At 47.1% G+C, this 15,927-nt stretch overlaps 1 protein-coding gene across 1 annotated transcript in view; it reads left to right on the top strand.

Annotated features, from left to right (window-relative positions):
* The window catches only part of LOC124017151 (sperm-associated antigen 1A-like), a 23,332-nt gene extending 7,847 nt beyond the window's left edge, over window positions 1-15,485 (top strand). Inside the window, exons 3-4 of the mRNA XM_046332546.1 lie at window positions 3,606-4,043; window positions 15,337-15,485. Of these exons, the coding sequence (XP_046188502.1) occupies window positions 3,606-4,043; window positions 15,337-15,452 (554 nt within the window). The 3' untranslated portion in view covers window positions 15,453-15,485. The remainder of the gene's footprint in view (window positions 1-3,605; window positions 4,044-15,336) is intronic.
* Window positions 15,486-15,927: the final 442 nt, after the last annotated feature.

Below are 15,927 nucleotides of genomic sequence, written 5' to 3' on the forward strand. Positions count from 1 at the left end.
AGTGTGTGTCTGTGCTGTGTGTCTGGGCTGTGTGTCAGTGTTGGGCTGTGTGTCTGTGCTGTGTGTCTGTGCTGTGGGCTGTGTGTCTGTGCTGTGGGTCAGTGTCTGGCTGTGTGTCTGTGCTGTGGGCTGTGGGTCTGTGCTGTGGGTCAGTGTTGGGCTGTGGGTCAGTGTTGGGCTGTGTGTCTGTGCTGTGGGTCAGTGTTGGGCTGTGTGTCTGTGCTGTGGGTCAGTGTGTGTCTGTGCTGTGTGTCTGGGCTGTGTGTCAGTGTTGGGCTGTGTGTCAGTGTTGGACTGTGTGTCTGTGCTGTGGACTGTGTGTCTGCTGTGGACTGTGTGTCTGTGCTGTGGTACTTAACTCAACCCCCCACTGTAAATCTGGGGATTTGTTCTCTAATCCAACAGTCAAATCCCTCATGCTAATGGCTGTGTTGGTCAGGATGCTATAAAGCCTCAATGAGCTGCTATCTGCCATCCCCCCTGTCTCAGTAATATAACATCCTACTGACTATCTGCCATTCCCCCTCTGTCTCAGTAATATAACATCCTACTATCTGCCATTCCCCCCTCTGTCTCAGTAATATAACATCCTACTGACTATCTGCCATTCCCCCTCTGTCTCAGTAATATAACATCCTACTGACTATCTGCCATTCCCCCCTCTGTCTCAGTAATATAACATCCTACTATCTGCCATTCCCCCTCTGTCTCAGTAATATAACATCCTACTATCTGCCATTCCCCCTCTGTCTCAGTAATATAACATCCTACTGACTATCTGCCATTCCCCCTCTGTCTCAGTAATATAACATCCTACTGACTATCTGCCATTCCCCCTCTGTCTCAGTAATATAACATCCTACTATCTGCCATTCCCCCTCTGTCTCAGTAATATAACATCCTACTATCTGCCATTCCCCCTCTGTCTCAGTAATATAACATCCTACTGACTATCTGCCACCCCCCCTGTCTCAGTAATATAACATCCTACTGACTATCTGCCATTCCCCCTCTGTCTCAGTAATATAACATCCTACTGACTATCTGCCACCCCCCTGTCTCAGTAATATAACATCCTACTGACTATCTGCCATTCCCCCTCTGTCTCAGTAATATAACATCCTACTGACTATCTGCCACCCCCCTGTCTCAGTAATATAACATCCTACTGACTATCTGCCATTCCCCCTCTGTCTCAGTAATATAACATCCTACTGACTATCTGCCATTCCCCCTCTGTCTCAGTAATATAACATCCTACTATCTGCCATTCCCCCTCTGTCTCAGTAATATAACATCCTACTGACTATCTGCCATTCCCCCTCTGTCTCAGTAATATGACATCCTACTGACTATCTGCCATTCCCCCTCTGTCTCAGTAATATAACATCCTACTATCTGCCATTCCCCCTCTGTCTCAGTAATATAACATCCTACTGACTATCTGCCATTCCCCCTCTGTCTCAGTAATATAACATCCTACTGACTATCTGCCATTCCCCCCTCTGTCTCAGTAATATAACATCCTACTATCTGCCATTCCCCCTCTGTCTCAGTAATATAACATCCTACTATCTGCCATTCCCCCCTCTGTCTCAGTAATATAACATCCTACTGACTATCTGCCATTCCCCCTCTGTCTCAGTAATATAACATCCTACTGACTATCTGCCATTCCCCCCTCTGTCTCAGTAATATAACATCCTACTATCTGCCATTCCCCCTCTGTCTCAGTAATATAACATCCTACTATCTGCCATTCCCCCTCTGTCTCAGTAATATAACATCCTACTGACTATCTGCCATTCCCCCTCTGTCTCAGTAATATAACATCCTACTGACTATCTGCCATTCCCCCTCTGTCTCAGTAATATAACATCCTACTGACTATCTGCCATTCCCCCTCTGTCTCAGTAATATAACATCCTACTGACTATCTGCCATTCCCCCTCTGTCTCAGTAATATAACATCCTACTGACTATCTGCCATTCCCCCTCTGTCTCAGTAATATAACATCCTACTGACTATCTGCCATTCCCCCTCTGTCTCAGTAATATAACATCCTACTGACTATCTGCCATTCCCCCTCTGTCTCAGTAATATAACATCCTACTATCTGCCATTCCCCCCTCTGTCTCAGTAATATAACATCCTACTGACTATCTGCCATTCCCCCCTCTGTCTCAGTAATATAACATCCTACTGACTATCTGCCATTCCCCCTCTGTCTCAGTAATATAACATCCTACTGACTATCTGCCATTCCCCCTCTGTCTCAGTAATATAACATCCTACTGACTATCTGCCATTCCCCCTGTCTCAGTAATATAACATCCTACTGACTATCTGCCATTCCCCCTCTGTCTCAGTAATATAACATCCTACTGACTATCTGCCATTCCCCCCTCTGTCTCAGTAATATAACATCCTACTGACTATCTGCCATTCTCCCCTCTGTCTCAGTAATATAACATCCTACTATCTGCCATTCCCCCTCTGTCTCAGTAATATAACATCCTACTGACTATCTGCCATTCCCCCCTCTGTCTCAGTAATATAACATCCTACTATCTGCCATTCCCCCTCTGTCTCAGTAATATAACATCCTACTGACTATCTGCCATTCCCCCTCTGTCTCAGTAATATAACATCCTACTATCTGCCATTCCCCCCTCTGTCTCAGTAATATAACATCCTACTGACTATCTGCCATTCCCCCTCTGTCTCAGTAATATAACATCCTACTGACTATCTGCCATTCCCCCCTCTGTCTCAGTAATATAACATCCTACTGACTATCTGCCATTCCCCCTCTGTCTCAGTAATATAACATCCTACTGACTATCTGCCATTCCCCCTCTGTCTCAGTAATATAACATCCTACTGACTATCTGCCATTCCCCCTCTGTCTCAGTAATATAACATCCTACTGACTATCTGCCATCCCCCCTGTCTCAGTAATATAACATCCTACTGACTATCTGCCATCCCCTCTGTCTCAGTAATATAACATCCTACTATCTGCCATTCCCCCTCTGTCTCAGTAATATAACATCCTACTGACTATCTGCCATTCCCCCTCTGTCTCAGTAATATAACATCCTACTGACTATCTGCCATTCCCCCTCTGTCTCAGTAATATAACATCCTACTGACTATCTGCCATTCCCCCTGTCTCAGTAATATAACATCCTACTGACTATCTGCCATTCCCCCTCTGTCTCAGTAATATAACATCCTACTATCTGCCATTCCCCCTCTGTCTCAGTAATATAACATCCTACTATCTGCCATTCCCCCTCTGTCTCAGTAATATAACATCCTACTGACTATCTGCCATTCCCCCCTCTGTCTCAGTAATATAACATCCTACTGACTATCTGCCATTCCCCCCTCTGTCTCAGTAATATGACATTCTTCAAACCAGATAGTGTGTGTGTGGTTGTTCTTCACCCCTCCCCCTCTGCATCACCAACGGCTTGCTGGGCTGCCTGGTAGAGAGAGAGAGAGAGAGAGAGACACTTCCTGAAACTCTTATCAACCCCTCCCCCCACTGTGATGTAACCGCTGACTGCTTCCTGTGGGTGTGTTCTGTGCTCGGCAGCTTGTCCGGTTGAGCCCAGCGAGGCAGTGGGAGGGGAGAGTGCCGCTGCTGCTCCTGCCGAGAGGGGAGACATGGGAAATGCTCAGAAGAAGCCCCACGGCAGAGGAGGGGAAGGGGGCCCCAGCCCGCATACAGACCACAATTCACACGGAAGCCACTGGAAAAACCGGGGAGGAATTGCAGAGAAGTACAAGGTGAACCAACAGGACTCGACGTCGGACAAGGGTCTGTGGAACGGAGCTCGGGGCTCAGGCAGGAGGGACTCTGAGGGAGCCAGGCCGGTCGGGGGAGACAGAAGCAACCTCGACGCCCCTTGTGGGGCCCTGCCCCCGCCGTTGGCCCGGCTCAAGAACGAGGGAAACCTGTTCTTTAAGAATGGACAGTTTGCTGATGCGCTGGACAAATATTCACAGGCCATCACGGGCTTCACAGACTCAGGTAGGGTTTTCAGTATTGTGGTGTTCAGTGTCTTGCGTGACAGAGCTTTTTTACTCATAACTCTCGTTCATCTAGAGTTGAGATTTATTATAACTTAGTGTGACGGGCTATTCAAAATGACATGTTAGTTTTGTGTTGTTCCGGCATTTTCCACGGACAATACCCCCAAAACAACCGTATGAAGGTAATCTAGCAACTAACGCCACTGCCTTCCTGTTTCCATACGGTTAAATCAGTGTGTTATTTTGCCGCTATTGACAGCTGGTGCTTTCTGGGATTGGCTACGGCAAACCAAAGGTCAGCCGCAGTAATAAAACTAACCTCTGTAGCGGCAATGTTATTCTCTGAATCACATGACAGTGTAACGTGTCGTTCCCGGAAGCATTTAGCCAGTCGGTGGGACAGCATTTAGGCAGTCGGTGGGACAGCATTTAGCCAGTCGGTGGGACAGCATTTAGCCAGTCGGTGGGATGTGATGTCATTACAGCGGCATTTAGCCAGTCGGTGGGATGTGATGTCATTACAGCAGCATTTAGCCAGTCGGTGGGATGTGATGTCATTACAGCAGCATTTAGCCAGTCGGTGGGATGTGATGTCATTACAGCAGCATTTAGCCAGTCGGTGGGATGTGATGTCATTACAGCAGCATTTAGCCAGTCGGTGGGATGTGATGTCATTACAGCAGCATTTAGCCAGTCGGTGGGATGTGATGTCATTACAGCAGCATTTAGCCAGTCGGTGGGATGTGATGTCATTACAGCAGCATTTAGCCAGTCGGTGGGATGTGATGTCATTACAGCAGCATTTAGCCAGTCGGTGGGATGTGATGTCATTACAGCAGCATTTAGCCAGTCGGTGGGATGTGATGTCATTACAGCAGCATTTAGCCAGTCGGTGGGATGTGATGTCATTACAGCAGCATTTAGCCAGTCGGTGGGATGTGATGTCATTACAGCAGCATTTAGCCAGTCGGTGGGATGTGATGTCATTACAGCAGCATTTAGCCAGTCGGTGGGATGTGATGTCATTACAGCAGCATTTAGCCAGTCGGTGGGATGTGATGTCATTACAGCAGCATTTAGCCAGTCGGTGGGATGTGATGTCATTACAGCAGCATTTAGCCAGTCGGTGGGATGTGATGTCATTACAGCAGCATTTAGCCAGTCGGTGGGATGTGATGTCATAACAGCAGCCTTTAGCCAGTCGGTGGGATGTGATGTCATTACAGCAGCATTTAGCCAGTCGGTGGGATGTGATGTCATAACAGCAGCATTTAGCCAGTCGGTGGGATGTGATGTCATTACAGCAGCATTTAGCCAGTCGGTGGGATGTGATGTCATTACAGCAGCATTTAGCCAGTCGGTGGGATGTGATGTCATTACAGCAGCATTTAGCCAGTCGGTGGGATGTGATGTCATTACAGCAGCATTTAGCCAGTCGGTGGGATGTGATGTCATTACAGCAGCCTTTAGCCAGTCAGTGGGATGTGATGTCATTACAGCAGCATTTAGCCAGTCGGTGGGATGTGATGTCATTACAGCAGCATTTAGCCAGTCGGTGGGATGTGATGTCATTACAGCAGCATTTAGCCAGTCGGTGGGATGTGATGTCATTACAGCAGCCTTTAGCCAGTCGGTGTGGTGTGATGTCATTACAGCAGCATTTAGCCAGTCGGTGGGATGTGATGTCATTACAGCAGCATTTAGCCAGTCGGTGGGATGTGATTTCAGTTCAGATGTACACTCCCGTTCAAAAGTTTGGGGTCACTTAGAAATGTCTTTGTTTTTTAAAGAAAAGCCAGACAGACGCATCACAAGTCCTCAACTGGCAGCTTCATTAAATAGTACCCGCAAAACACCAGTCTCAACGTCAACAGCGAAGAGGCGACTCCAAGATGCTGGCCTTCAGCTGCAATAGTCATTTACAACATTAACAATGTCTACACTGTATTTCTGATCAATTTGATGATATTTTAATGGACAAAAAAAAGTGTTTTTCTTTAAAAAAACAAACAAGCGACCCCAAACTTTTGAACGGCAGTGTATCCTGATTCATCACAACATCCAGGTGTAGAGTAGCAGAGTGACTCATCACACTAGTGGTTGGTTGGTTATAGACAGTGTATCCTGATTCATCACAACATCCAGGTGGAGAGTAGCAGAGTGACTCATCACACTAGTGGTTGGTTGGTTATAGGCAGTGTATCCTGATTCATCACAACATCCAGGTGGAGAGTAGCAGAGTGACTCATCACACTAGTGGTTGGTTGGTTATAGGCAGTGTATCCTGATTCATCACAACATCCAGGTGGAGAGTAGCAGAGTGACTCATCACACTAGTGGTTGGTTGGTTATAGACAGTGTATCCTGATTCATCACAACATCCAGGTGGAGAGTAGCAGAGTGACTCATCACACTAGTGGTTGGTTGGTTATAGACAGTGTATCCTGATTCATCACAACATCCAGGTGTAGAGTAGCAGAGTGACTCATCACACTAGTGGTTGGTTGGTTATAGACAGTGTATCCTGATTCATGACAACATCCAGGTGTAGAGTAGCAGAGTGACTCATCACACTAGTGGTTGGTTGGTTGGTTGGTTGGTTGGTTGGTTGGTTATAGGCAGTGTATCCTGATTCATCACAACATCCAGGTGGAGAGTAGCAGAGTGACTCATCACACTAGTGGTTGGTTGGTTATAGGCAGTGTGGTGAGTCTGTTTTAGCTGTCTGGAGTTCAGCCATACCCTTGTCAGGCAGGGAGGCAGACAGGCTCAGTTCCTCTCAGGTCACATGCCTTCTGACCGCTTACTGTGAAATTGAACCAGGTGCTGGATGGCTGGCTGGCTGGCTGGCTGGCTGGCTGGCTGGCTGACGGAGTGACGGGCTGGCTGGCTGACTGCAGTAGTAAATCTCCTCTGACTGACTAAAGAAACTGCTGTGAGAACCGTCCACTTTATCTCTCCTCTCCTTTTCATCACTCTGTCCTCTCTCCTCCTTCCCATTACTCAATCACATGTATTTATAAAGCCCTTCTTACATCAGCTGATATCTCAAAGTGCTGTACAGAAACCCAGCCTGAAACCCCAAACAGCAAGCAATGCTGATGTAGAAGCACGGTGGCTAGGAAAAACTCCCTAGAAAGGCCAGAACCTAGGAAGAAACCTAGAGAGGAACCAGGCTTTGACACCTCAGGAGTAAATGTCAGTTGGCTTTTCATAGCCGATCATTCAGAGTTAGAGACAGCAGGTACGGTAGAGAGAGGGAGAGTTGAAAACAGCAGGTCCGGGACAGGTAGCACCTCCAGTGAACAGGTCAGGGTTCCATAGCTGCAGGCAGAACGGTTGAAACTGGAGCAGCAGCACAACCAGGTGGACTGTGGACAGCAAGGAGTCATCAGGCCAGGTAGTCCTGAGGCATGGTCCCAGGGCTCAGGTCCTCTGAGAGAAGAGAGAGAAAGAGAGAATTAGAGAGAGCATACTTAAATTCACACAGGACACCGGATAAGACTGGAGAATTACTCCAGATATAACAGACAATCATATGACCCACTGAAGAGATGAGTCTTCAATAAAGACTTAAAGGTTGAGACCGAGTTTGCATCTCTTACATGGGTAGGCAGACCATTCCATAAAAATGGAGCTCTATAGGAGAAAGCCCTGCCTCCAGCTGTTTGCTTAGAAATTCTAGGGACAATTAGGAGGCCTGCGTCTTGTGACCGTAGCGTACCTGTAGGTATGTACGGCAGGACCAATACGGAAAGATTGGTAGGAGCAAGCCCATGTAATGCTTTGTAGGTTAGCAGTAAGACCTTGACATCAGCCCTTGCCTTAACAGGAAGCCAGCGTAGAGAGGCTAGCACTGGAGTAATATGATCACATTATTTACTCTCTCCTCTCCTTCCCATCAATCTCTCCTCTTCTCTCTCTTCATCACACTCCTCTCCTCATCACTCTCTCCTCATCACTCTCCTCATCACTCTCTCCTCATCACACTCCTCTCCTCATCACATTCTCCTCTCTCCTCATCACTCTCTCCTCTCCTCATCACATTCTCCTCTCCTCATCACAATCTACTCTCTCCTCATCACTCTCTTCATCACTCTCTCCTCATCACTCTCTCCTCTCCTCATCACATTCTCCTCTCCTCACCACTCTCCTCATCACAATCTCCTCTCCTCACCACTCTCCTCATCACATTCTCCTCATCACTCTCTCTTCATCATTCTCTCCTCTCATCATCACTCTCTCCTCATCACTCTCTCTTCATCATTCTCTCCTCTCATCATCACTCTCTCCTCATCACAATCTACTCTCTCCTCATCACTCTCTTCATCACTCTCTCCTCATCACTCTCTCCTCTCCTCATCACTCACTCCTCATCACTCTCTCCTCTCCTCACCACTCTCCTCTCCTCATCATCACTCTCTCTTCATTATTCTCTCCTCATCACTCTCTCCTCATATTCTCCCATCTCCTCATCATTCTCTCTTCATCACTCTCCTCTCTCTTCATCACTCTCTCCTCTCCTCATCACATTCTCCTCTCTCCTCATCACATTCTCCTCATCACATTCTCCTCTCCTCATTACATTCTCCTCTCTCCTCATCACTCTCTCTTCATCACTCTCTCTTCTCCTCATCACATTCTCCTCTCCTCACCACTCTCTCCTCACCACTCTCTCTTCATCATTCTCTCCTCTCCCCATCACTCTCTCCTCTCTCCTCATCACATTCTCTTCTCCTCATCACTCTCTCCTCATCACTCTCTCCTCATCACATTCTCCTCTCTCTTCATCACTCTCTCCTCTCTCCTCATCAACTCTCCTCTCTCCTCATCACTCTCTCCTCTCCTCATCAGTCTCTCTTCTCCTCGTCACATTCTCCTCTCTCCTCATCACTCTCTCCTCTCATCCCTCTCTCCTCATCACTCTCTCCTCTCTCCTCATCACTCTCTCCTCTCCTCATCAGTCTCTATTCTCCTCGTCACATTCTCCTCTCTCCTCATCACTCTCTCCTCTCATCCCTCTCTCCTCATCACATTCTCCTCATCGCTCTCTCCTCTCCTCATCACATTCTCCTCTCCTCATCACTCTCTCCTCATCACACTCTCCTCTCCTTCCCATCAATCTCTCCTCATCTGTCTAGGTTTCTTCCTAGGTTTTGGCCTTTCTAGTGAGTTTTTCCAAGCCACCGTGCTTCTACACCTGCAGTTCTTGCTGTTTGGGGTTTTAGGCCGGGTTTCTGTACAGCACTTTGTGACATGGGCTGATGTAAGAAGGGCTTTATAAATAAATCTCTCCTCTCCATCAATCTGTTCTCTCCTCGTTCCTCTCCACCACTATCACCACTAGTCTGTGAAAGTGACTGAACATCATGTGATACACTGAGGCCTTTCACAGTTACTGTTGTCATACACAGTATAATGTATAGTTACTGCTGTCATACACAGTATAATGTATAGTTACTGCTGTCATACACAGTATAATGTATAGTTACTGCTGTCATACACAGTATAATGTATAGTTACTGTTGTCATACACAGTATAATGTATAGTTACTGCTGTCATACACAGTATAATGTATAGTTACTGCTGTCATACACAGTATAATGTATAGTTACTACTGTCATACACAGTATAATGTATAGTTACTGCTGTCATACACAGTATAATGTATAGTTACTGCTGTCATACACAGTATAATGTATAGTTACTGCTGTCATACACAGTATAATGTATAGTTACTGCTGTCATACACAGTATAATGTATAGTTACTGCTGTAGGGAGACATTCACAGTGAGACACTCTGTAGGGAGACATGTCACAGTGAGACACTCTGTAGGGAGAAATGTCACAGTGAGACGCTCTGTCGTCATTGAGAAATGTCTCCCAGCCAGTGGAACTGAAGCGTCTCCCGATGTGTCCAGACTGGCTTTTCCACCAGCCGTAGTAGCAGAAGACCAGAGACTAGAGACCTGCCATAGTTATTAAGATCGTTGCCATAGTTATTAAGATCGTTGCCATAGTTATTAAGATCGTTGCCATAGTTATTAAGATCGTTGAACAGAAACCACATTCCACTTCCTGTAAAGCCTTTGGTCCAACCAGGTTAGGAATGTACTGGATGTAGGAAGTAAAGCATTTGATCCAACCAGGTCAGGAATGTACTGGATGTAGGAAGTAAAGCATTTGGTCCAACCAGGTCAGGAATGTACTGGATGTAGGAAGTAAAGCATTTGGTCCAACCAGGTCAGGAATGTACTGGATGTAGGAAGTAAAGCATTTAGTCCAACCAGGTTAGGAATGTACTGGATGTAGGAAGTCAGCTGGGAATGAGTCAGATCTGGTGAGACCACAGACAGTGTTTAAACATAGAGAGGAGACGATGTCATTGTGACATTATAACCGTAAACACCTAACATCTGATCCCAGTACAGGCCTCTGGAAGTCACATTATAACCGTAAACACCTAACATCTGATCCCAGTACAGGCCTCTGGAAGTCACATTATAACAGTGTATTCCTAACGTCTGATCCCAGTACAGGCCTCTGGAAGTCACATTATAACCGTAAACACCTAACATCTGATCCCAGTACAGGCCTCTGGAAGTCACATTATAACCGTAAACACCTAACATCTGATCCCAGTACAGGCCTCAGGAAGTCACATTATAACAGTGTATTCCTAACATCTGATCCCAGTACAGGCCTCAGGAAGTCACATTATAACAGTGTATTCCTAACATCTGATCCCAGTACAGACCTCTGGGTCAAACAGAACGACAACATCTCCGTATTTAACATCCTGGGTTTGTTTTCATTAGAATCACCTCCCGTGTATCAACATGCCCAGTCCGTGTCACACCCAGATCCCAGGGGCACATTCAACTACTACTTTCATACTGTGGTACAGTTCAAACCAAAAGCCTTCCTCATTATCCTCACCTCAGACCTTTATCAATGATTCATACTAGCAGGCAACAGCACGCTCCGTATCGACAGCCCACTCAGACTGACCACTACAGCCCCACGATGGTTACAACTTGACTGTCTGAGTCTGTGTAGTAATGTCTCTGTGTCTGGTTGGTAGGATTGGACAGTCCTGAGGACCTGTGTAATAATGTCTCTGTGTCTGGTTGATAGGATTGGACAGCCCTGAGGACCTGTGTAATAATGTCTCTGTGTCTGGTTGGTAGGATTGGACAGCCCTGAGGACCTGTGTAATAATGTCTCTGTGTCTGGTTGGTAGGATTGGACAGCCCTGAGGACCTGTGTAATAATGTCTCTGTCTGGTTGGTAGGATTGGACAGTCCTGAGGACCTGTGTAATAATGTCTCTGTCTGGTTGGTAGGATTGGACAGTCCTGAGGACCTGTGTAATAATGTCTCTGTCTGGTTGGTAGGATTGGACAGCCCTGAGGACCTGTGTAATAATGTCTCTGTGTCTGGTTGGTAGGATTGGACAGTCCTGAGGACCTGTGTAATAATGTCTCTGTGTCTGGTTGGTAGGATTGAACAGTCCTGAGGACCTGTGTAATAATGTCTCTGTGTCTGGTTGGTAGGATTGGACAGTCCTGAGGACCTGTGTAATAATGTCTCTGTCTGGTTGGTAGGATTGGACAGCCCTGAGGACCTGTGTAATAATGTCTGTGTCTGGTTGGTAGGATTGGACAGTCCTGAGGACCTGTGTAATAATGTCTCTGTGTCTGGTTGGTAGGATTGGACAGTCCTGAGGACCTGTGTAATAATGTCTCTGTCTGGTTGGTAGGATTGGACAGCCCTGAGGACCTGTGTAATAATGTCTGTGTCTGGTTGGTAGGATTGGACAGTCCTGAGGACCTGTGTAATAATGTCTCTGTGTCTGGTTGGTAGGATTGGACAGTCCTGAGGACCTGTGTAATAATGTCTCTGTCTGGTTGGTAGGATTGGACAGTCCTGAGGACCTGTGTAATAATGTCTCTGTCTGGTTGGTAGGATTGGACAGCCCTGAGGACCTGTGTAATAATGTCTCTGTGTCTGGTTGGTAGGATTGGACAGTCCTGAGGACCTGTGTAATAATGTCTCTGTGTCTGGTTGGTAGGATTGAACAGTCCTGAGGACCTGTGTAATAATGTCTCTGTGTCTGGTTGGTAGGATTGGACAGTCCTGAGGACCTGTGTAATAATGTCTCTGTCTGGTTGGTAGGATTGGACAGCCCTGAGGACCTGTGTAATAATGTCTGTGTCTGGTTGGTAGGATTGGACAGTCCTGAGGACCTGTGTAATAATGTCTCTGTGTCTGGTTGGTAGGATTGGACAGTCCTGAGGACCTGTGTAATAATGTCTCTGTGTCTGGTTGGTAGGATTGGACAGTCCTGAGGACCTGTGTAATAATGTCTCTGTGTCTGGTTGGTAGGATTGGACAGTCCTGAGGACCTGTGTAATAATGTCTCTGTGTCTGGTTGGTAGGATTGGACAGTCCTGAGGACCTGTGTAATAATGTCTCTGTGTCTGGTTGGTAGGATTGGACAGTCCTGAGGACCTGTGTAATAATGTCTCTGTGTCTGGTTGGTAGGATTGGACAGTCCTGAGGACCTGTGTAATAATGTCTCTGTGTCTGGTTGGTAGGATTGGACAGTCCTGAGGACCTGTGTAATAATGTCTCTGTGTCTGGTTGGTAGGATTGGACAGCCCTGAGGACCTGTGTAATAATGTCTCTGTGTCTGGTTGGTAGGATTGGACAGTCCTGAGGACCTGTGTAATAATGTCTCTGTGTCTGGTTGGTAGGATTGGACAGCCCTGAGGACCTGTGTAATAATGTCTCTGTGTCTGGTTGGTAGGATTGGACAGTCCTGAGGACCTGTGTAATAATGTCTCTGTGTCTGGTTGGTAGGATTGGACAGCCCTGAGGACCTGTGTAATAATGTCTCTGTGTCTGGTTGGTAGGATTGGACAGCCCTGAGGACCTGTGTAATAATGTCTCTGTGTCTCGTTGATAGGATTGGACAGTCCTGAGGACCTGTGTAGTAATGTCTCTGTGTCTGGTTGGTAGGATTGGACAGCCCTGAGGACCTGTGTAATAATGTCTCTGTGTCTGGTTGGTAGGATTGGACAGTCCTGAGGACCTGTGTAATAATGTATCTGTGTCTGGTTGGTAGGATTGGACAGCCCTGAGGACCTGTGTAATAATGTCTCTGTGTCTGGTTGGTAGGATTGGACAGCCCTGAGGACCTGTGTAGTAATGTCTCTGTGTCTGGTTGGTAGGATTGGACAGCCCTGAGGACCTGTGTAATAATGTCTGTCTGGTTGGTAGGATTGGACAGCCCTGAGGACCTGTGTGTGCTCTACTCTAACAGAGCAGCCTGCTACCTGAAAGATGGAAACAGTCCTGAGGACCTGTGTAGTAATGTCTCTGTGTCTGGTTGGTAGGATTGGACAGTCCTGAGGACCTGTGTAATAATGTCTCTGTGTCTGGTTGGTAGGATTGGACAGCCCTGAGGACCTGTGTAATAATGTCTCTGTGTCTGGTTGGTAGGATTGGACAGCCCTGAGGACCTGTGTAATAATGTCTCTGTGTCTCGTTGATAGGATTGGACAGTCCTGAGGACCTGTGTAGTAATGTCTCTGTGTCTGGTTGGTAGGATTGGACAGCCCTGAGGACCTGTGTAATAATGTCTCTGTGTCTGGTTGGTAGGATTGGACAGTCCTGAGGACCTGTGTAATAATGTATCTGTGTCTGGTTGGTAGGATTGGACAGCCCTGAGGACCTGTATAATAATGTCTCTGTGTCTGGTTGGTAGGATTGGACAGCCCTGAGGACCTGTGTAGTAATGTCTCTGTGTCTGGTTGGTAGGATTGGACAGCCCTGAGGACCTGTGTAATAATGTCTGTCTGGTTGGTAGGATTGGACAGCCCTGAGGACCTGTGTAATAATGTCTCTGTGTCTGGTTGGTAGGATTGGACAGCCCTGAGGACCTGTGTAGTAATGTCTCTGTGTCTGGTTGGTAGGATTGGACAGCCCTGAGGACCTGTGTAATAATGTCTGTCTGGTTGGTAGGATTGGACAGTCCTGAGGACCTGTGTAATAATGTCTCTGTGTCTGGTTGGTAGGATTGGACAGTCCTGAGGACCTGTGTGTGCTCTACTCTAACAGAGCAGCCTGCTACCTGAAAGATGGAAACAGTCCTGAGGACCTGTGTAGTAATGTCTCTGTGTCTGGTTGGTAGGATTGGACAGCCCTGAGGACCTGTGTAATAATGTCTCTGTGTCTGGTTGGTAGGATTGGACAGCCCTGAGGACCTGTGTAATAATGTCTGTGTCTGGTTGGTAGGATTGGACAGTCCTGAGGACCTGTGTGTGCTCTACTCTAACAGAGCAGCCTGCTACCTGAAAGATGGAAACAGTCCTGAGGACCTGTGTAGTAATGTCTCTGTGTCTGGTTGGTAGGATTGGACAGCCCTGAGGACCTGTGTAATAATGTCTGTGTCTGGTTGGTAGGATTGGACAGTCCTGAGGACCTGTGTGTGCTCTACTCTAACAGAGCAGCCTGCTACCTGAAAGATGGAAACAGTCCTGAGGACCTGTGTAGTAATGTCTCTGTGTCTGGTTGGTAGGATTGGACAGCCCTGAGGACCTGTGTTATAATGTCTCTGTGTCTGGTTGGTAGGATTGGACAGTCCTGAGGACCTGTGTGTGCTCTACTCTAACAGAGCAGCCTGCTACCTGAAAGATGGAAACAGTCCTGAGGACCTGTGTAGTAATGTCTCTGTGTCTGGTTGGTAGGATTGGACAGTCCTGAGGACCTGTGTAATAATGTCTCTGTGTCTGGTTGGTAGGATTGGACAGCCCTGAGGACCTGTGTAATAATGTCTCTGTGTCTGGTTGGTAGGATTGGACAGTCCTGAGGACCTGTGTAATAATGTCTCTGTCTGGTTGGTAGGATTGGACAGCCCTGAGGACCTGTGTAATAATGTCTCTGTGTCTGGTTGGTAGGATTGGACAGTCCTGAGGACCTGTGTAATAATGTCTCTGTCTGGTTGGTAGGATTGGACAGCCCTGAGGACCTGTGTAATAATGTCTCTGTGTCTGGTTGGTAGGATTGGACAGCCCTGAGGACCTGTGTGTGCTCTACTCTAACAGAGCAGCCTGCTACCTGAAAGATGGAAACAGTCCTGAGGACCTGTGTAGTAATGTCTCTGTGTCTGGTTGGTAGGATTGGACAGTCCTGAGGACCTGTGTAATAATGTCTCTGTGTCTGGTTGGTAGGATTGGACAGCCCTGAGGACCTGTGTAATAATGTCTCTGTGTCTGGTTGGTAGGATTGGACAGCCCTGAGGACCTGTGTGTGCTCTACTCTAACAGAGCAGCCTGCTACCTGAAAGATGGAAACAGCCCTGAGGACCTGTGTAATAATGTCTCTGTGTCTGGTTGGTAGGATTGGACAGTCCTGAGGACCTGTGTAATAATGTCTCTGTCTGGTTGGTAGGATTGGACAGCCCTGAGGACCTGTGTAATAATGTCTCTGTGTCTGGTTGGTAGGATTGGACAGTCCTGAGGACCTGTGTGTGCTCTACTCTAACAGAGCAGCCTGCTACCTGAAAGATGGAAACAGCCCTGAGGACCTGTGTAATAATGTCTCTGTGTCTGGTTGGTAGGATTGGACAGTCCTGAGGACCTGTGTAATAATGTCTCTGTCTGGTTGGTAGGATTGGACAGCCCTGAGGACCTGTGTAATAATGTCTGTGTCTGGTTGGTAGGATTGGACAGTCCTGAGGACCTGTGTAATAATGTCTCTGTGTCTGGTTGGTAGGATTGGACAGTCCTGAGGACCTGTGTAATAATGTCTCTGTCTGGTTGGTAGGATTGGACAGCCCTGAGGACCTGTGTAATAATGTCTGTGTCTGGTTGGT

This window comes from Oncorhynchus gorbuscha, unplaced genomic scaffold (genome assembly GCF_021184085.1).
Source record: "Oncorhynchus gorbuscha isolate QuinsamMale2020 ecotype Even-year unplaced genomic scaffold, OgorEven_v1.0 Un_scaffold_1674, whole genome shotgun sequence".
Classification (NCBI taxonomy): domain Eukaryota; kingdom Metazoa; phylum Chordata; class Actinopteri; order Salmoniformes; family Salmonidae; genus Oncorhynchus; species Oncorhynchus gorbuscha.